Below are 22,489 nucleotides of genomic sequence, written 5' to 3'. Positions count from 1 at the left end.
CTGGGTCCCCCATCCCCTACACATTCTTTTTGATAAAGGTACTCTCTCCCCAGTTTGGTCAGTTAGTCTCTTTGCTTTTTGCACCAGACCTCCTGCTTGGGAAAGATCTGAGGTTTCTGACTCATGTTAATGGCTCATTTGGAAAAGGAACACAAGCCATACAAATATAGTCTAACATTGCAAATGATCAAATCAGTCGTGCAAATTAATAAGTACATAAGGTCATATCCCAAAAGAAAATAGTGCAGTCTCATACAACAAAAGCTGCCAGAAAGAATGGATTTTAAAGATAAATGAAAAAGCCAGCTTGACTTTGGACTCCTTTAAAAGCTATTAATGTAATCTGCCATTGAGTATATGGTCTACTGGCACTGCTAGTTGGGAGGTAGCCATTCTCCGTACCTCACAGCAAGGTATGAGCTATTGTATTAAGAGTTTTTATTTCTAACTTTTATAAAAAGAGTAAATAAGACAAAAGACAACAAAATTTTCAAAGCACATTTTAATCATTTATTAAAAGGGGAAGAATACAGCATTGAAGGAGCCAATTCTATAGACCAGGACTTGAGAACATTGAAGGAAAATAGACCAAGACCAGATGATAAAGCCTCCAAAAGCACAGAAGCACATACACCTACAAGCTGTTCAAACTGCATTGATTTATGAGGTACCTGCTACAGGTTTTCTACATTTCTCCCCCAAGAAATAAAATAAAATAAAATAAAATTTTCTTACAAGTTCCAATCTTAAACAAAGACAAAAATTGAATGAAACAGTTGCATGACTTCACACAAGTCACAAATGCTGCAAGGGCTTTGTTATATAACAAGAAATGTTGTCATTTTATCACTGCCCTCTGATTTTGTTACAATCTTAGAGTCATGAAAGTAAAAATTCATGATGAGAAAAAAAGTAACTTTATTTTGTATCTGTTCCATAGAAAAACTGGTTAATTTTTATCAAAAGCAGCAGGTAGGAAGAAGGTGGGGAGAATTGGCTGGTAAATCTGTTTCCAATCTTCTAAGCTTCCTTGGAATCAAGTAGTGAAATAGGAGGGTTCTACTGATCCTTATATAAGTAGACAATGGGGAAAAAATACTCCAGTGCCTCATTTCCAGATCCATATGGGGTTGATTTGCAATGTACAATTAAACGTATAAAAGGGCCTTTCTCCAGAAAACTCAGTGCATTTTACAGATAAAATACGCTAAATTTACTTGTCTGCTCTGTACAAAACATCATTTCAGATGCTACCAAGAAAAACAAAGTTAGAGATTTTGTTCTTCAAGGAGCTTCAGGTATTAATCTGTCTAATTCGGCTCCAGGTTTTATTCAGGTAGGGAAGAATTAGACTTCATGGAGAAGAATGGTCATTGAGCTCTCTTACCTGTACATAGTATCCCCAGAAGCCATACAGAGTTCTTTTAAGTTTCTTAATTTCCAGATGTCACCTCACTGAAGGTTTTCTTGGATTCATAATGACCTTAGACCCCTGACAATCCCACCCTGGAAGGACCATATTTCACTAGGGAAATGCATCCCAGGAGGCAGATGGCTTTCAAGAGAACTCATCACATCAGGGCAAATATCTTAGGTCTCTAGTGTGGTAGATTATGCTCCCAAATATTAGTACTAAGCAAATATACTCTTAATCCCTCCTGCAAGTCTCTAAAAAAGTGGAGAACACCATTTTTTTTCAACTAACATTTTATTTCTCTCTCATCCTAACACCTAAACAGTTTAGCGGGGTTCCTGCTCAAAGACAAGATCATAATTCAGAAGGTAGCCATCATTATAGACATAAAGTTTCTGGTCGAAAGGATGATAATTAATGCTCTGCACAGTTTCCTGCATCTTGTGCATTATAATGTTTAGTCTGCCCTCTTTCCCTGTGTTTGTGTCATAGTAGTAGAAAATCTCTTCTGTTCTGGTGTTCAGAGTGCGGGTGGCATACAGAACCCCACATACCATGAAGGCATTAGAAACAGATGGTTTATACTGCTTGGTATACCAAGTGTTTAGCACCACAAGTGTGGTGTCATTGAGCTTACTAACCACCATGTTACCAGTGCTGGCTTCAGTTGCATAAATCACCCACAACCCATTCTCATCTACAGCCAAGTCAATATCTTGCCAATCAACATTAGCATATGAAAAGCGGTTATTATAGGCAGCATCTGGGAGAGTTTGAGTCACAGCAGCCGTGTTAGTAGTCAGGTTAACTCTGGCGATGGTGCGGGAGTTGTACCAGTTGACATACATGTTGTTTTTGTAAACTGCTGTACCACCACCTTGACCATAGAAAATCCGGTACTCTCGGGCATTTATATACAATAGTAGATCATCCAGTGTGTTATAGAGTCTGTAATATTCCAAGAGTTTCCCATCTGCATTTAAAGGTGCCACCCAATACAGCCCTTTGTCTGGATTCTGAGGAGAGTAATCCCGACCCCAGGCACCATACTTGAAGGCAAACCCTCTCCAGTTGAGCTGAACTATAGCAGGTCTGCTGATGTTCACCACACCACCATGAGCACAGCTCCCTAAACAAACAAGAAATTAAAAAGGGCATTCTTAGAGAAAATGAACAAGACACAGACAGTTTAATATCCTAAGAACTAAAGGAAGCCATAAACATTTTTCTTGTCAAGGTTCAATGACAACAGTGGTTCTGATGGAGAAGAGCCAAAACCTTCTCTTGGTTTCAGTCTCCGTGCAAATCGCCTGTCAGCTCTAGAGAGAACAAGCTTACATTTCCATGGATTGGCTCTGAGTCTAGAAAATGAGGATAATGAAACCACCAAGGTTAGAGAGGTGGCCCAAATTCAGAAAAGGGGGATTTGGTAAATTTAATATATTTTTTTCTATCAAGAAGCACTTCACCAATCATATTTTATTTCATTTTTCTTATAGAGAAATCAAGAAAGCAGGATCATTCCAGAATCTTACCTTGTTTCCATAAAGCCAGAAAGTACCACTCACCGGGGTCAGGGAGAATCAATCATAATGAAGGAGAAGACTTTCCGGTGCAACTATCCTTTCCCTTTACCTTTCTGCCCTTCCATGGGACCCCAAGTGCATATCCACACCAGGTACCAGTGCTGTCCCAAGCTATGTTAACAGAGGAAGCCTTCAGAAGCCATGGGAGTAATTTTAGGACAACATTGCCTGCTCTGAGCCCAAAGCATAGCCCATCACACAGATCACTTGGTGATCATCTTGCTTCAGAGTGACAAGGCGGGTCTTTCTGTTTATAACCTGTGTTCTACTGCAGCAAAGAATGACAGGCAAGTACTTCACCATTCCCATTCTGACACTGTTGTTGTCACAATGTGCACGATCAAGTGGGACCAGACTCACTGAATCTATATCCCCTCTAATACTTGGGTAAACAACTCAGGCTGGACAATTGGCCCTTCACATTGCATTTCCTCTAAATGCCCATGAACCCAAACCATTTCTGAACTATAAAAAAATAAAAAATTTCCTTATTTTTATAATAACTATTCAAAGAGTTGAATACACATTTTCTAGGATCTTAATAATCCCCTTAAAAGTAGATGAGATAGTTTATTGAATAACAAAAAAAATGCAACTTTAAGTACATTTGAGGAAATTTTCCTCATCTGGCTGCCTGGAGCAGAGCAGGTGAGGGAAGGAGGGAGCAGAACCTGAATATCTGGCTCTGGTTTTAAATGCCTGGAGGGAATCAGGGAGCCATGGAGAGCTGGAGCCAAAAGCAGAGCTCCAAAGAATTGCATGAGGTTAGCATTGTTGGGGGCAAGGGGTGCAAAACTTTTGCCTCCAAGTCTCTGTTTCTGACCCATTCCCTTCCTTACTAAATATCTCCCCCTCTCCCTGCCTCACTCAGGGACTGCTCAGAGGTGAAACCATTACTAGAAATCCTGCTTTTATTTTTCCAATCTGCTGGTGCTTTTTGGTCCCAGAATTAAATACATGCTCCTTAAATGCTCTCATAAATCTGCAGTTGGTGCGAAAGCCAGCCAACCATACAACAGGTAGAAAAATGAAACAACTCTGTACCCAACCTCAAATAATTTTGCATATCATTAAGCAGAACACAGCCATGGGTTTATTTTAATAATGCATGCACCATTTCATAAATAAAAAAGCAACATGTGTTCAGCCAAGAGACTGTTCCTACTAAAGAAATAATAAATAAAATTATAAATTATTATTTCTTCTCCTAAAAGTGATCTCTCAGATGGATGCTTGTTTGCTTTTGTTTATGAAACAATCCATGAATTATTAAAATAAAGTTAGTGATGTGTTCAGTTTAATGATAACAAAAACTGTTCAAGTTTCCATATGCTACAAACTGGATTTTCTAGTTAGAATATCTTCCCTAGAACTTAATTATTCAACTGCATTTCACTCTGAGGAAATGAAAGAAAGTCACTTTTTTCTTGCAGGTTAGAAGACTTAGGAACTGTTTGCTTAATTGAATCTTCCCTTCCTGGAAAGGAAATATCTCAAGCCAATAGCAACAAAATATTTAAAGAAAGCTTATGATGCATATAACTAACTCAAGCATTATCATGGGGTTAAAGATAATAAACTACTCTGTCCCAGATGTGCAAATCCTTAGATATGAATGAACCAAAATAATCTTCTCTTTAAAATCACAGCTACTAGCAGCACCAATAGTAGTAATAGCTCATCATTTTACTTGTTGGTGAGAAAATTAAAGTTATACCTGGTATAAATATTAAAACTCTATGACCCTAAATCTCTTTTGCTCACTTCCCAACCATTCCTAAATACTCTCCTGTTCTGTTTGTTATCTTCACTTTATGCTCTGTCTCCTTTGGGCCATTTTTAGGATGCTGGCTTTGTCAAAAGGAAGTGAATACAGGGGAAAAAATCTAAGCATTGTTGCCAATACTACAGATGTGGCTATAGCAATGAAAAGCTATGGCATTCTTCCCTGCTTCCTGGCAGCAAACAGTCTTGGAAACAAGACTGAAACTCACATCCAGTGTCCACTGCTCATCTAGCCCAGCCAGAGTATCCAACCCTACCCCTACCTATACATCCACCCTAAGTTTCTCCCCCCACATCCTTATCTCACAACCCTTCCCAGTCCCTTCCTTCATTTCAAGAGTATGTTAGAGGCACTCCATCCCCTCCTTACACATCCCATCCAAACTTTACCCTGCCACTGATGTAACAACCCATTGCCCCACCATGACCCAAAAATTGTTAAAAAATAATGAATCATTTTTCATTTTCTGGTGAAAGAGGACACAGCATAGAACTGAGAGTAAAAGTATCACTTTAGGTCCTTTGCAAGCAAGGAAGAAAAGATAGTTTGGTATTAATCAGGTTGGTGAGTTGTTGGAACTTTCTTGTCACTCCAGGAATCACAGGTGTACCTCTATTAGAGCATCTATGCAAAGCAGCCTGCTACAGTAAAGATATTACCACATGGATTCCAGTTCAGTCCTGACTCTAATATTTACTAGCTGCGTATCCTTGAGCAAGTTACTTAACCTTCTGAACTTCAGTTTCCTCATGTTAAAAGAAAAATAATAATACCTACTCTGCAAGACTGTTAGGAAAAATACAGAGAAAGTAGGTACATGTAACTCACTAAATGGTAATTATCAGCAGCATACTCACGATGTTACCATTGAAGGTATATGTGACTGTCTCCCTTCCTGGATAGTAGCTTTGTACCCATCCTGGTGACCTCAGTACTAAGAACAGGCCAGCCATACAGTGTTTGTAGAATAAAGAAATGAAAGACTAATCAAATCTCTCAAACCCAGCTTACTTAGTCATACTGATAAAATACCAGCCCTCTACCCTACTATATCTCTAAATTTTTAAAAGACCCTGGTGTTCACAGAATATAAGTCAAGGAATCTTTAACACAATGGTAGCTTTGGTTGGCAGTCTCTTCACCATGTAATTCATTAGATACTGCCATGACATTCTGAAAATATCCTGGGAAGCCACATGATGAGACTTTAAAATACTGTAACTTGGTTGTTTTTAAATATCATGGTTAGCATTTGTCTTTAAAGATAAACATTGTATGCCTGCAGAGGAAACTTAATCTTAGATCTATCAATATGCTCTCTCACCTGGGCAAGTGAACTTTGAGCCAAGAGGAGAATAAATAGACTTGTGAGAATTAGGCAATTAAAACAGTAGTAATCATAAAATAATTAAGACTAAATTGACTCTAATAATTGGATATATGCTACTCAACACTCTCCTCTTCTCTAAGCTTGGGACTTTGGCGGATAACCCCAAATCTTCCATGCCCTGGTCAATCACCAACCATTTCCCGAGCACTTACGTGTGTCAGCACAGAGCCTAGCATTGCCGAGCACCACAGTGCTCAACCCTTGGGCGTTTCCATCACATTTTGCCTATGCAGTCATTTAAAGTCAGGGGAAAACCACAGAGAGACAGAGTCAGTTGTTTTCGGGGGGGAAAAGTTAATGAGCAGAAGGCCAATTATTTTTTATTAGGAAGTTCTAAGAAATAAAGCAGAAAAAGATGGCATCTGCAGCATAAACCAAGTGTTAAGTGCACTTTATTGAACCCTTACTACATGTCCTGGTTCTAAGATCAAGCTGATCACCGGGATAGCAAATCACAGCTGCAAGGAACGGGCTGAGAGAGCACAGAATTCCTTCATAGCTGAAACATGCATCCAGTCTTTTTTGTTCTGTGCAACTCTGCAGGCCTAAAAAGCAAAGAGGCCAGATTTTCAAGTCCTATAATAGTGAGGAACTTTAATTAAAGTCTCTACAGGCTCACAACTTGGTGGTGCCTGGGGATTTTTCAATTCTGCATTGTCAACCAACCTAAACAGAAAGAGAGCAAGTGAAAGAAATTGATTTAAAAACATGACAAAAAGTCAGTTTAATATAAGCATCATAAATATAATATGAACAAAGCTGGAAGAGGGCCAAGTGGCTTGGCCGGGATCCAGGTACAGCCAAGGTTTTAGGAAAGTGAGAAGATATCTGGGTCCACTTCACTTAAACAACACAGCTGGGCTGGTATGGCTGACAAAAGTCTAAGTGTGAGGACCTAGAGGAAAGTTCTAGGGAAAAAAAATAACCCAATGGACTCCCTTGTTTTCCTCCTTAGATACTAAGCAGTGTTCTTTCTCCCCCACCACTGTCCTCCTGACACTCTAGGTCCCAAGAGGCCCAGGAAGGGAGGGGCCTTGTGTTCCAGCCACAGGTCTGTCACTCCCTGTGTGGTCTCAGGAAAAGCAGCATCCTCACCATCTAAGTCCCCTCCTCCGAGAAATAGTGGGTCTAAGCCAGATGGCCTTGAATTCATTCTGCCCTAAAATGTGCTTATTCTAAGAGATGTATAGAAAACTGTGCTGGAAAAATCTATTCCATGAGGGAGACTTGCTGAGGTTAAACAAGGAAGAAAGAAAGACTTGCTCAGGTACTATCAGAGTTTGTCATTGCTTCGACTCCTGCCCTTAGGGAGTGCTTAGTGGAGAAGCACATAAGCACAATGAGCACTCATTTACAACTTGTGTCGGCACCACTGATCCCAGACCCAATTTAGCCTCACTTTGTTACAAAGGATAGAGCATGGCCTTTGTCCTAAACCTCCTCTGGTATGGCATGCTATGACAGATTCCCAACTGCAGAAGGAGGGAGAGTACCCTGAACAGGACCAAAAGGCTGATAACTATGGCAGTATGTAATTAAAGCCTTAAACAAGCCAGCTACACTGACAAGGATCCAGAAACGCAAGGTCTAAAAGGAAACAGGTTGTGATAACAGGAATTGATGAAAACAACAAGCGCTGACCAGGTGATGAAAAGATACAATCCACACTCAGGCTGAGATGCTCACGACCTGTAGCAATTGTTTCTCTGTGACAAGGTGTCTCTGAGGGACAGGGCTGAATGCTGCGGCTGAGAGGCTGGCTTTAGTTCACCAGGAGGGATGTGCTGAAGCGCACAAGGACCTGGCACTGCCTTTGTTCACAGCAAGGTTTTCACTTCAATTATCCTCATTAGTAATAATAACAACTGCCAGTGCATAAGTGCCGATCATAAGAGCTCTGAGCTCCTCAAGCCTTGTTTCATTACTCTCACAGCAACCCTGCAAGGCAGGCTCTATTATTCTCCCATTTTATACATGAAGAGATTAAGGATCTTTTCACTGTGGCCACATAGGTGGGAAGCTCAGGTCTTTGGGGTCCCAAAGCCGTGCTCCAGAGTTCTACACCCCACTGCCTCCAATGACATTCATGAGGTACTTACAGAGCACCCACCTCTGCGCTATACTGGACCCCAAGGGTGATTCATTATAGAGTGTGATGTCATTCCTGCCCTCCAGGAGCTCAGTCCAGAGGGGACCGCAAGAGACACCCACAAGTACGGGACATGTGAGGCCACCCATTAAATCCTCATGGAATTTCAGGACGCTCAACATGCATTTAAGAAAAGCACAAAGGAGCTCTGGCCGGTGGCTCAGTTGATTGGAGCATCATCCTATACACCAAAAGACTGAGGGTTTAATTCCTGGTCAGGGTGTATACAGGAGGCAACTGATCAATGTTTCTCTCTCAAATTGATGTTTCTCTCTCTCCCCCATTCTCTCTCTCTCTCACTCTTTCATCCTTTCTCTCTAAAATCAATAACATATCCTCAGGTGGGGATTAAAACTTTTGTAAGAGGGGAAAAATAAAAAGAAAAGTACAGAGGAAAAATAAAGAGGCAGAAGGAGGGAGGGTAGGAGAGAGAAGGAAAGAAAGATTCAAGCCACAATCCCAACTCATCAGATAAATAAGCCAATCAGCCTTCACAATCCACAGGCAGTGTGGAGGCCACACAGATTCCAGGGGCTTTCCCCAGGCCCCTGACAACAGCTGCTTCACCAGAGGGATGTTTGTCCTGCTAGTAAATGCAAAGGGGATATGTGTACTGCGTGGATTTTGTTTTAAATTAACTCATTGTTTGTGCTTTTCCTCTGTGAGCTCCAGAATGTGACAGTTTGTAAAGCTACTAGGGAAGGAGATTTAGAAGATGGAAGGGTATATATACTCAGAACAGCAAAACACCCATCCTTGCTTCAGGGTTACAATCCTGAATCCCTTCCCACCCCGACCTAGGCTTCTGGGGGCCTGGCTAAGTAGTAGAAATATGGCATGCTTACCTGGAGCGGGACGAGGTGGGGCCACAGGGACATTTTCGACTTTAGAGGCTTCACATTCCTTCAGCTTTTTCTTCAGAATCGCGATTTCTCGGCGAATAGTAAGGACATTGTTTTTGTCTAGTGTCTCGAGCTTCTCTACCAGGAGAGTCATATTCCTTATCTAAGGAGATAAAAATTCAGAGTGACTTTATATTATTGTGCAATTTCTTTCATAAACATTCCAGGGCTGAATTTGTCACTTAGTGAAACATTGCTAGAGAATACACCCGAGATTCTTCTGAATGGTTTCATTTGGAAGAACACATTTTATGGTTTAGCATGAATGCCTGTCAGATCTCAGGCAGATGTGTATGACAAGGAGAAAATGGCAAAGATTTTTAACAGCTTTAATAATAGAGCACAGGTTCAGTCTAAGCAACCACAAATGTCCATTAAAGTTCATTTCTAATAACCTTCTCCTATAAACTCATGTTTACTCCTGTTGTATCATAATTAAGTTTCTAATGAATAGTGAAGAACAGAGAAAACTTAAATTCTAAAATAAGTAGCTAGAATTCTCAACTATAGCCCATGCCATGACTGGTAGTAAATTCTCATTGATATAAATTACCCACCCATGGTCTTTGTCTACAGAGTTTAAAAGGCTTCACTAAAACATACTTAACGAAACTCCTTAAAAAGGGTTACCAGTATGTAGAGAGAAGTTCCAAGAGGGGTCAAATATTATGTGATCATTCAAAAGGAGAAAGAGACCTAGTAAGTCCAAAATCAGGTCAATTGTGGCTTTCTAGTCCCATGAGGATAAATCCAGAACAGAAAAGGCACTTGACCTAACTTGGCCATGAAGTTGTTCATAGCATCTCCTTTCTAGAGACATTAAAAGGCCATTTTGTTCTGGGATAGGACCCAGATTATTACCTGACATCTGTTCCTCAGTCAATATGTTCCAATTGTGCTTTGTGCTTACCATTCTAGTCGAAGACAGGTGTCCAGTTCTGGCAGAACACTGGAATATGTCATGTGGTCATGAGAGAGTACAGACTTAGAAGTCAGAAGACAGAGATCCATATATTCTTGGCCTAACACTGATAACTGAAGACACTTATTATCAATACATTGAGAAGTAAGTTCACCTCTTACCTCTACTTCCAGCTGGTCAACAATTTCTGAGCTTCCAACAAAACTGCCCTTCAGCTGGATGATCAGTTTCTCCATCTCCTTCACTTCTATCTTGATGAGCTCAAAATCTAATTCAGTATAAGAAATGGAATCTTTTTCCATGATCTCTACCCGGACAGTTAGGTTTGAAAGTTTCTTTTCATAGATACTGATTAGTTGGACATACTCCTTCACCTGAAAGGAAGTCAAAAATATCAAGTCAGTTCTCAGAGTGATATCATACAGTTTCCTCCAGTACCACTTCCTTAATGTTCCCTGGAGACAAAATCACCACCACCACCACCACCCTCCCTCCATTTAGAACCACTGCTCTATGTACTTTCTAGAAGGAGAAATGCACCAAGTAGAATTCTTTCCTTGTTCACCATATGCAATGAGTTTTGAACCCCTCTTCTTTTTACAAAATGGCATAAAGACCCAACTTACTACACGATATGTGAGTGTATATGCAACTGTGGAGTGCTCATTTCATTAACTGCACCCACATTTATTCTAAGAACTGATTATTGCAATCAGCCCTTTAAATTACACATTTGTTGCATACATTTGAATGTCTGATCATTAAGTTAAAATACTTACAAAAATTCCCTTGATGGTTTACTGTGTAATTGGAATCTCCAAATGGATATTTCAATAAACACAGTTGGTGGTTCTTTCTGTGTCTGATCTCTAAAAGATATGCCATGGCTTTTTAAAAGAGCTGTTCATTAAAAGTCACTGGTTTTACATTTTTTAAAAACAATTTGAACACAAGTGACACTTTCCCCCAAACAATGCTAATGTCAAGTAGCTGATCCACAATGTCTGGATGAAGTCAGAGCCAGATGTTGGTCTCTAATCCTTCTACTACTAAAGAAAGCCTTAACTTTTGTCATTTTAGCCCTTCCACTCAACCTGTCTGAGCAAATTAGTGTAGACTCATAGACCACAGTCCTGAAGGGCTAGAGCTTCAGGCAAAGAGGATTTTAATGAAAGCTGAAAATGCAGCCCTTAGCACTGATGGTGTATTTCCTCAGGCAACTGATGCTCACAGCCATCAGACGTGTCATCACTGAAAGGATGATAAAGCTGGTGACATTTTGGCAGATAAGAAGGTTAAAAATTATACATATGTATACATGGTCTGTCCAGAAGGTATTGAGTCATGTAATATGAAAAAGATATTTACTGAAGAAGATACAAGATACAAGAAACATTGGACAAAAGGACAATGCTGGCTCAGTCCCCTTCAAAGTAGGCATCTTGGGACCTCACCCAGTTCTCCCAACTGCAATCAGCTGCCCCATCGTATTTTCCTGAATCTCATTAACAGTCTGAAATCCCTTTCAGAGGTAATTTTAGTTTTGGGAAAAGGCAGAAGTCACAGGGCACCAAATCTGGGCTGGAGTGGGGCTGAGTCACTTGGCTGATTTAATGTTTCACAAAAAAACCGTGCACAAGATGTGATGCATGAGTGGGCACATTGTTATGATGAAGCTGCCGATCACCAGCTGCCCATAGCTGAGGCCTTCTGAATCACCTGAACAGTTTCTGTGGAGAAATGTTCAAGCTTAATGCAAAATTTCATGCAGATTCATTGCCCTACTCATTCAGTCATTTTGAATGTGACAGCCACACAGTACACATGCTCACTCAACAGCATCTACCATTCCCACTGACTAGTACAGTGAAGTTGTCATTGTTCACACATGTGCATTCCAGTCCACTCTCCTTGGCTGCCAGGTTACATCAATGTCACACAAACCATTCTTGTTATATTAACAATGGCTGGACTTTTTCTGGACAGACATCGTATACATACATATCTATAAAACCTAACAAGCTCCCCTCAAAAGTACAAACACACATATAAGGTAAACATATTTCCATTTCTAAAATAAAAATAATCAGACATAATACCTTGCCTATGATAAAATAATAATAATAATAATAAAGTGCCAATCTACTGCAGAAATGGAAGCTTACAAAATGAATATTCTTGTTGGAATTTGGCCTTGCCAGCTCTTGTAATAAATGACACACCCTCTGCTTTCCTAGAACATTTTGGTGGCAGATCAATAGCAGCTGTTGTTCTACAAAAATGAGGGATTCGAAAGTCATCCCTGCTAAAGGAAATGTGGCTCTCACTGAAAATCAAGGCATAACTTGGAGTTTGTTTCCTATGAGAATGTGTGGTGTGCCTGTACTAGTTCAGCCACAAAAGGAAAGGTCTCTGAATATCTGTTTGGGAAAAGGCTTAGGTTCTTTCAGCTGACATTTAAAGGAAAGCTCACTGTTGTTAGGGAAACCTGGAATCACCCATGGAGTTATGGAAAACGAGAGAATTTGGGGATGAGCCAGAAAATTTTGACAATGTAAACTTTACTAATATAAGCTTATTGTACAGATCTCTAATGATGAAATGGCGTGGAAAATTCTGAGAAGACCCCAGCTCTTGCTACAACACAGGTGGCAAACACAGGGCCTGCGGTACTAAGCCAGCCCTCCACCTTGCTTCTACCCAGTGACAGCACTGAGCTCTCGCTTAACTGTTAAGGAGTACTTACATTTATACAGTCTTAAAATTACATTTGGCCCTTTGAAGGTAACTGCGAGGCTGATGTGGCCCCTGGTGAAAGTGAGTTTGACACCCCTGCCCTAGAAGCTGCAGTCTTAGCAGAGGCAGCCCAACTTGCCCTTGAATGTGTAGCAAGAATATGGGTCTAGCCCTAAGGGGACACATCCCTGTGTCAACATCTCTACCCAAGGCTCCTAATCTCTAAAAGTTGAGCTTTAAAAAATTCATCTCTGCTAGCCTTCAATTCACAGCCTGACATTCAGAGCTTCCATGTTTATATTTGCTGTGCACATATATGTCACTGATGCATTCTAAGAATCAAAGTTTGTTTAGTTTCTTTTTTTCTGGAACATTTGTGCTGTTCTGTACAATAAATGTGGTCCTGCAATAAATACGGTGCAATACAGCAGGCTATTAAGCTAAAGAATTAGTCTGGCTCATGTTTCTCCCAGTTCCCCAAAAATCTGTGATTATAACTATGGCCAGACTATTTGAAATAAATATATGTACTTTGCAGCACACTCATTTTAATATATCTTCAAAAATAAATGCAACAAGGTTAAATGAGCTTGAATTGACCACCATGACATATGAAGCACTTCGGAGCTACACCCACCTAAACTGTAATCTGACCAGTACTTAGTGGGCATTTGCCCACTTGATTTCTCTAAGCCTTAATTTCCTGCTATAAATTGGGAGTAATGGTATCAAGCTTAAAGATTATTGTGAAGACTAAAGATAATAAATATTAGTGTCTAGTATAATGGGTACTGTATAAGTTACAACAATTGTTAGAGAAAGAGTATTTCAGTTTTTTTCAACCTGACCTTTTAATTTATTATATTTTACTACACAAAACATTGCTCAATCAATGTTGTTTGTTTATGAGTTGCCTAAATGTCTCGCAGGCTGCCTCAACCTTCTCATGTGTGACAATCTATTAGCAAATGCTTGATATTAAATAACCTTGCAGAGAAAATAACCCTTCCAGAAAAAATAAAATCCTGAGCTGCCTTTTTTGTCATCCCCTTCCAAAGAATACTCACAATAGGACATATTATAAACAACGGAAAAGTATAAAATGCTTCCAGCATCTCGGACAGAGACATAAGTCTTCTCTGTGTACTGGCAGATAATGAACTAATATAAGGCAGTCAAAACCCTTTTCTACTGGCCTGCCCAAATGGGCATTCCCCCAGGCCTCTAGATAAACGGTGATTTCCAAGGCAACCAAGAGACAGCTATAATAATTCACCTGGAAATTCAAAAGCTCTTAGCTAAAGAGATAACTTTAGATTTGAATTCATTAGTGACCCAGAGCCTCTCCTCTTGGGTCTGCACTGGAGGATGGTATCAGTATGGCTAAGAGAAAAGAGAACTAGGATTAATTTTGAAGACACAAATTCCTAACCTGCCCAGAGAGGAATGACATTTAACATTTATGTCTCTTTACCTTTATGAACTTCAGTTTTTTCCATCCCTAAAATTAGAAGGAGAACACAAACATATCTGCTTTGAAAGAAAAATAGAAATGGAAGCATTTCAAAAAGCACAAACATAATGTGCTACTCTTACTGTTATTATCACCTGTCATACTGATCTATTACGCAAATTTCAAAAGTCAGGACTATTCCTTTCCTAGGCCTCAATCACCAGTTTTTTTTAGGACCAGCTACTAACATTTTCAGAACTAAAAGTTTTCCCACCTACTTTGCACTTCTTCGCCGCCAATTCTTAGCAAGGCAGATACCACCTGCCCCACTCACAGAACTGGAATTAAATATCCCACACTCACAAACCTGGCAAGATACATGCTCTCCCTGAAGCAGCATGGGGTTTCATGCTGCCCTTCGCACCGCTGCCAGCAGAGAAGACATGCAAATCAGTAGCCTGCACCATTTCAAAGCAATGACTCTAACTGAAAAGATCTTTACCTAGGATTATCCTCTGCTTGTTGTGTTTTTATGCATAACTTCTTATCTGTACTTGATTATGCTGGAATAAGGCTATGAATATTAATGATTGGAATTTATAATTTAGTGCTGTGCCTTTTCTGCTGATTAATTCAAGGACATTTATTTCTTAAAAAGCTAGATTCCAGAAGTAGTCAAACACATTTTCCTGGACACTCATTTAAATTTAGAATATTTATCTACCAATTCAGGTTGAAAGCAGGATGTCAGCCTCACCATAATTTTTTTAAAGATAACTATGCTGGATGTTGTAGTAGCTAAACTTAAGTATCTCAGGAAAACTTACTTTGAATCTTATAGGAAGGCCAGAGCTCCCTGTAAATTAATGGAATGTTATTAAATAATGTATAATGTGATTATAGCCTAGCATGAACTCCACCTGTGCAGAAAATAGGAACCTTTCAAACTGACTTTTAACTTGGCTGAAAAGGTAGGAAGGGTCAAAACTATAATGCAAAGTCTCCTTGCTCCAGTCAGTTCAGAGAAAGGCAAACCCTGTAGGAAAACTTCCTCCACTAGAGGAAAGCATTAATCGGGGGGGGGGGGGGTGAGTCAAGGTCTTTATTTACCAAGGCTGAATGACCTATTAGTTTTGATCCAAATTCCCAGGGAAGCCTTCAATTTTGGTCTAATGCTGGACATGTCCAAGTAATGTTCCCATGAGACAATAGATAATAATCACCCAAAAAAGAGAGTGGCTGGGGGAAAGAAAGTAAATTGGAAAGAGGAAGTAAGAGGGAGAGAAAGAAAAAAGGGAGGAAAAGAAGGATAATAGGCAGAAGATTTGGGGGAGTAGGGGAGGAGAAGAAACAGGAACAGGAAGAGAAGGGGCCTCCCAAAAGTAAGAACAGTGAAAAGGAGTTTCAAAAACTTAGGAAGAAAGGGAAAGAAAGATTAAGAGGATGCACAAGAGAAAGGACTGAGGCAAGGGGAGAAATAAAAAATTAAAGAGAAGGAGTAAAGGAATAGGAATAGGAAAAATAGTAAAAGAGAAGGAACATAAAATAAAACATAAAGAGGATAGAGGAGAGAAAAGAAAGCAAAGCTAGAGAGAAGACCAAGAAGACCAAAAGAAAGAAAGAAAAACAACAAAACAAAAACAATTATAGAGTTGGGGTTTGCAGGGAGAGCTCAAGGTCTCTTTCCACTGCATGAGCACCGTGGTGCTGAAGGGCATCTATCCAAGGCACAAATAACCTTGATCCATTTTCTCCCTGTGCTCCCATTTTTCCTGCTTTAAAGAACTCCATAGCTGTACTGGAAATAAATGCTAAAGCCTCCATAGCATGCCAATGTGCTGTCTTTGATACAGTAAAGAACAGCTTCTTAGAAAGTCCTGAATAAAAAGTGTTTTGTGAAATAACAAAACACACAAAAACAAATGCAAGGATACAGACAACCAAATGGTGGTTTCAGAGGTGAAAGGGAGTAGGGGGAGGACGAGGTGGGTAAAGGGAGTCAAATATATGGTGACAGAAGGAACCTAGACTTTGGATAGTAAGCACACAATAGAGTACACAGATGTTGAATTATAATATGCACCTGAAAATTACATAATATTATTAACCAATGTTATCCCAATAAATTTAATTTGTAAAGTGTTTTGTTCATTCTTATTGAGATATTGTTCAAAAAGGGAAAATTGCTTACTTTAGAAAGCTCTTTCTCAAACTTCTGGTAGAGAATGAGAGCTGTGCTTTCCAAGTGTTCCACCCTCTCCACCGGAAAGGTGGTGTCTGGTAGGGCGACGGAGCACAGGCAGGTCCCTCGGTCATCCTGGGAGCCAGTGAAATTGGAGAACAACTGTAAATAAAAATAAGTTCAACATCAGTAACAAGCGGAGAAATGAGCTTTTTGGCAACTGGGGTGACAGAAATTGGCTTGTCAAAAGAGTGCTTACAGGCAAGCAAGTGGAATCCAATGCATAAATGAATAGAATTATAGGAACTAGCTAAAACCGCCATGTTTCACTGGTAGTAAACACTCTTAGAATTTTAGCCACATCTTCACCTGTTTGACTAAACCGCTGTGTCAGCCACCTTTATCTAAAAAGCCTTTCTTGAGGAAGCTTAAAAAATATTATTACTGTCCCCATGTAAAGAAAGGAAAATAAAGAATGGATGAAAGTCCTAACTTTAAATTCCATGTCTACCACTTTACTGGACTTGAATCCTTTTTAAGTCCCAGTTTCCCCGCCTGTCAAAGATAACCTACATCACAGGGTTATCCTCCAGATTAACTGCATAGCGTAAACCAAGTCCCTGGCACAGTGTTGGTGATCAGTAAATGTTACTTTTCTTTTCCTTCTACTTATTCATTTTCTTTTCCTCACTTTACCCAAACCCCAAACCAGTTCATCCCCATTGGAATGAGAAAAACATCAAGGATATGGGTTATGGTGCAAATATACAATGCAAATTCACATCCTCTCCTCACCTGAGAAATTGTATAATTAACATCCTTCAAAATGGAAACAAACCAGCCATTCGTTAAAAACTGAACAATGCATGAGTTTGAAGGTTTTAGGCAAATTTTTTAAAAGTTTTCCAGCTTATGCCCTGGCCAGTGTGGCTCCATTGGTTGCAGCACCGTCCCATAGACTGAAAGGTCACATGTTCAGTTCCCAGTCAGGGTACACCCCTAGATTGTAGTTTGTCCCTGGTCAGTGTGCATGTGGGAAGCAACCCATTGATGTTTCTCTCTCACATAGATGTTTCTCTCCCTCTCTCTCCCTCCTATCCCCTCTCTAAGCATGTCCTCAGACGAAGATTTAAAAAAAAATAAGTTTCAGAAAAGTCACTTTAAAATATTTAATGTTGCTTTAAAATATTCAGGCTCACACTTCGGTGCCACTGCATATTTTAAAATGACAGGTTTGAAATATCCTGTTTCTCTTTTGTCCCCTTTGAACTTCTCTAAGGGGATCCCACCATAATTAACATTTTTTTATTACTACTATTGCTTTACAGAGTAACTCTTGGCAGCTGACTGGCTCTACCCTTCAATGATCTCATCTGACAGCCAGCCCAAAGCTCGCCTGTAGACCATTGACAGGAAGTGTCTCTGTCTGAAACCAACAAGAGAAAAGCAATCATTTGCAGAGTCTGAAAGAGACTCATGCTACACCTCCCAAAGTTTAGAAGGTCAGCTGGCTGCAGCTAAGGTTGTATGTTCTGTGCATTTAATGTCCACCGACCTCCATGATTCCCAAGCAGGCTGAACCTAGATGCTTCTGTAATCAAGATTTATTCCATAAGTGATCTCTGACTTTTGCAACTAAGTTGTTCATTAAGTTAACCTAATATTCTTTAAGATGAGCAGATATATATAGATATATAGATATATATAAATTTGTACCCCAAACTCTCTATGCCAAGTAAATTCCTAACAATGGCTTCAACTTTCTTTGCCAATCACACCCACACCTGCAGGAGTTGAGGAGTAAGGAGGAGGAGCAAGCAGGTTTATGCTGAACACCAAGGCTGGGAGAGGGGTATATGAATAAGGACTGGACAAACGCTACTGGGAACCTGTCACAGAGGCCAGCTTCTCTTGGAACCAGCTTTATCATTCCCTCTGAAGATAGAAAGACTCCAGCTCAAGTATGCCAAGGCTTTTTACAGAAGGGCTAATATATCATGGGCTTTTGAAGAAATAGCTTATTATAATAACTGCTAAAAAAAAAGAAGTCTTTCATTGCATTTTGACAAGGGGAGGTTAATTAGCTGCACAAGACAGGGTTGGACCATTCTTCAAGCTCTCTGAAAAGCTCTATCAACTCAGAGAACACTGGAGATCATCAAACAGTCTCAGACAATCAACTAGAAACTACTAGCTAACAACTTTTAGTCCTGAAGTTCACCTGAAAGGCAGGCAAATCATTATGAGCCCTGCTGACAGTCATTCCACCGGCTTCTATTGAACATCTCTGTCCCGGGGCTGTGGACTCCCCAGCTGCCATCCTGCTTATCATCAGTCCAGCGTGTTCAGCTGACATCAAAATGGGCCATAAGTTTGATCAGTGTCTCCCATTAGAGATATTTCTGCTCCTCGCATTCAAAGACAATGAAGCTAATGGTGATGGGTCTCTCTCTGTGGTGAATGCTTAAACTCCATGTGTGTGTAACACGGGGAATGGAAGACAAAGGCAAGCACTCATCCCTTTGGTTATTGGGAGGGTATGTGACTCCCCTTGTGGAGGGCAAATCGGACCCTGTGTGCCGCACAAGACACCATACTCTGGTAGGTCCCCACTTACTTGGCATGTGTTCAACTAACATTTACTGGTGTCTACAACATGCCAGGCTCTGGTAGTAGGGAGATAGACAAGAACTGATTCCTGCCCTGTGAATCAGGCCCATTTTCATGATGAGAGTTGTCTATTTTTTTTCAACAAGCCCCTTAGCCTGATGATAAAAACACATGACTCATTCTGGTTCTGACTCTGCCAGTTACAGTGTGGAGCAAAGCAGGAGCATTTTCTCATCTGTGAAATGAGGACCCTGAGAGCGGCCCCTTCATGATGGGGGGTGGCATCTGAGAGGCATGTAGAGTCTCTGAGCACTACAGCAGAAGGTGTGACTCACATTTGTGATTTGAGGTGGCAATTGGCTCTAATTAGCAGCCAAGTCTAAGTGCCTGGAAGATTCAAGGCATAAAATAATGGTACTCAACATTTTCAAAGTACAGAAAATGATACATTTGGAACTTGCTCAATGACAGTTATAAAGGGGTTTTCCACCACTTTCCAAAGAGCTCATCAAGCTGACAGCCAGCCCTAGAAAATTGGGTTTCTAGTGGAAGTGACACCTTATAGTCTGCTGTAGAAGAGAAGCTGGAGCTGTAATACTGACTCATCAGATGAAGATAAGTAAACCAGGAAAGAGATTGAAACTTCTAAGTACAATTTAACTACCATTTCTTATCTACTTTTAAATATTTATCACCTTATCAGACAATAGGCATTTTGGATTTCTGATTGACCTACATTTTATTTTCTATTTATTTTAACTGATCATCTTACTCAAGTACTAATTTCCAATTGGTGATGAAGTTTCAAAATAAATTATTATTGTTATCTCATTTTTTAAAAAAATGTTAACAAGTCTAATTGTCTCTGTGAAAATCATGCATTTAAATGAAATAAAATGATGCATCTCAGTTCTGGCTACAAAGAAAATTTGGACATAATCATGATTCCCAAAGCAGCCTCCTTTTAAAAATAAGCAATTTTCATCTATCTGCCTTGAAAATACAGTAAGCTACATAGAGAGATGGGGAAGAACGTGGGCAGACAGTTTGAGCTATGGAACTTGATGGTTTAGTGACCTTAAGTCAGTGGCTTCCCCTCTCTAAACCTCAAATTTCACATCTCTACAATGGGATCATTAATTTTATCCATCTCTTAGAGTTAAATAAGATGATATATACTATGCACTTGACAAAGTCCTGGCATTTATTAGGCACCCAATGAACACCGCTGCTGACATTTCTAGCTTGGTCCCATCAAAACCATTTTTAATCAACACATTTTTATTGCCTATATAGTCTTGATGGTAAATACAACAAACAAAAGCCTTTTCCTCCTCTCTTCCTGGTGGCCCTTCCATTCAGACATGATCATGTAAGACCTGACTTGTGAGTAAAGATCATAGAAATGCAGGGCGATGGTTTTGGGGAGATTTAAGACTTCTCCACCCCAAGTCACCCCTTAGCATGGAAAGCTTAGGTTTTGCAGAGCGAAGCTCCTACTGAAAGACCCAGAGCTCATGTGGGCAGAGAACGAGGAACTTCTTCTTGCTCCCTAACTCCTCATCCCCCCAGGCCTTTTCCTATTTCCTTAAGGGAGGTCCATAGAACTCATTGCAAAGAACTGGCTCACTACACGTTCTAGTGATGTAGCCTCTAGTACATGGTTTGCTTTATTGATTTGTTTATTTGTTGCTACTTGTGGTGTTGTTTTGAGCTGGAAATGGCTCTAAAAATTCCCTATAAGGGAGATTGAAAAATAACTATTACTCCTTCAGGGAAATATGTATGTGTAATAGAACTTTCCTGGAGACCAATGTCTCCTCCCCCTACTTCTGTCACTCATCTCCTTTACAAAACAGGCTCAGGGAGACTGTCAGAGCCCCAACCAGACCACCGTGGCTATCACTCCCTCCAGGGCTATCCTTCGTCATCCACAGGGTCTCTGCTGGGCAGTAAATCAATTGAACAAACTTTTCTGGAGCTACTACTGGCAGGGCTGCTTCCCTAACAGCTCTCATCCAGGACAGAACCTGGGCATCTCAACTTTTAGAGTGCCCTTCCCACCCCTCTCTCCATTCTAAAGTGCAGCCAGGTTAGAGAGCCTCTGTATAGCTTAGATTGTTTCCTGAACTGAGATGTCATCTCTCTTGCTAACAATTTAATTATTTCACCCAGGTTTTAATTCATTTCCTTGGCACCTACAGTTAACAAAGGGAGTCGTAAATCTTTTAGAGTGCTCAGGTCTAGCCATCCATGAAATTATATTCAGGTCCCCAAAAAGCAAGAGGAAGGGAATGACTGCAGCTCTCAGACTCTGAGACCTACTCACCTGGGTCACGGAGCTAGAACCAGATCCGGAGCTGGCGCTGGCAGCTGCCCTGGATCTGGAGCCAGAGCCAAAGCCAGAGATGAAGTTAGAGGTAAATTCAGTGAGAGGTAAGGAGCTGGGGCTCAGGTGAGAGGCCAAGGTTCCCCAAGACCCCAAATCCTCTGCAGCCCCTGAAGGTGGGCTGAGGAGGAAAAGAAGGGCTTGAAGGAAGGGGAAGCAGGGCCTCATCTTGTACTTTGGCTGAAGCAGCTAGCTTCTTCCCAGAGTCCAGGGGCTTCTTATAGTGCCTAGTGGGGATTTCCCCATGGCCAGTTTGCGGGGAAAGAGGAAGTCACCAGGGAGCACGTGATGGCCCTGAGAGGGTCAGGACACCCAGGAACCTGAGTCACCTCCACACCTTGTTACTGAGCCCACACTCAGCTGCCCTTTGATCTGGTTATCTCCTGCCAAATATTAATTCAAGTGTGCTTTTTCAAGCCTAATATCTCATTTCCAACATGCTACTTCCTTGAAGGAAACCCTATCAAAGTAGTCAAAGTAGAGCTTTGAGGTAGGTCCTGGGAGGGAGGCAACCCCCATCCTTTGCCCAGAAGCCACTTCTAGTGGCCCATTTCACTGAGCTCTTCTCTCCAGAGAAAGTCAGGGAACTCCATTTAAAAACTGTCTTTCTCCCCAGGGTGTGATTCCCTCTTCAGTTGCTACTGCCCAGGTTCTCCCCTTGCAGTGTTTGCCTCTAGACAAACTTCTCTCAACAACTCAAGATGAAGGAGGGAACAGCCATGTTCTTCTCCCTGGAAATTCAGTTAGGGCTCTGTACCTCAAGCACTCACCACTGTGGGCTCCAGGTAGGAGAAAGAACCCAAACAGGAGGCTGCTCAGACCCAGACAGGGAGGCTCACATTGGGCAGCTTCTCTCTCCTGAAGACTCTGTCTGCATTCCATTGTCCCACACTCTCCTGTGAACTGGTCAGGTGTTCAAGAGCTCGATGCTTATTCATCATGAAACTGAGAGATGGGGGTGGTCTTTAGG

At 40.7% G+C, this 22,489-nt stretch overlaps 1 protein-coding gene across 1 annotated transcript; it reads right to left on the bottom strand.

Annotated features, from left to right (window-relative positions):
- Nucleotides 1–487: 487 nt before the first annotated feature.
- OLFM4 (olfactomedin 4) lies at nt 488–21,726 on the bottom strand. Its single transcript, XM_024567318.4, has 5 exons — nt 21,460–21,726; nt 16,530–16,682; nt 10,311–10,523; nt 9,171–9,330; nt 488–2,543 (listed from the first exon to the last, which is right to left on the bottom strand). The coding sequence occupies exons 1-5, from the start codon at nt 21,685–21,687 to the stop codon at nt 1,741–1,743; spliced, it is 1,557 nt and encodes a 518-aa protein (XP_024423086.2). The 5' UTR covers nt 21,688–21,726; the 3' UTR covers nt 488–1,740.
- Between the last annotated feature and the right edge of the window lie 763 nt (nt 21,727–22,489).

This window comes from Desmodus rotundus, chromosome 13 (assembly GCF_022682495.2).
Source record: "Desmodus rotundus isolate HL8 chromosome 13, HLdesRot8A.1, whole genome shotgun sequence".
In the NCBI taxonomy this organism is placed as follows: Eukaryota; Metazoa; Chordata; class Mammalia; order Chiroptera; family Phyllostomidae; genus Desmodus; species Desmodus rotundus.
Note: the sequence above shows the minus strand (reverse complement) of the source record. Positions and strands in the feature narration are given on the sequence as shown.

What these genes read in the sequence shown, in the direction of transcription:
- OLFM4 (XM_024567318.4), bottom strand. Translation starts at nt 21,687, where the DNA reads ATGAGGCCCTGCTTCCCCTTCCTTCAAGCCCTTCTTTTCCTCCTCAGC. An exon ending in TTGAGAAAGAGCTTTCTAAA is followed by an intron (nt 10,524 to 16,529) that starts GTAAGCAATTTT and finishes ACTTCCTTTCAG; the next exon opens with GTGAAGGAGTATGTCCAACT. An exon ending in TTGACCAGCTGGAAGTAGAG is followed by an intron (nt 9,331 to 10,310) that starts GTAAGAGGTGAA and finishes TTATCTCCTTAG; the next exon opens with ATAAGGAATATGACTCTCCT.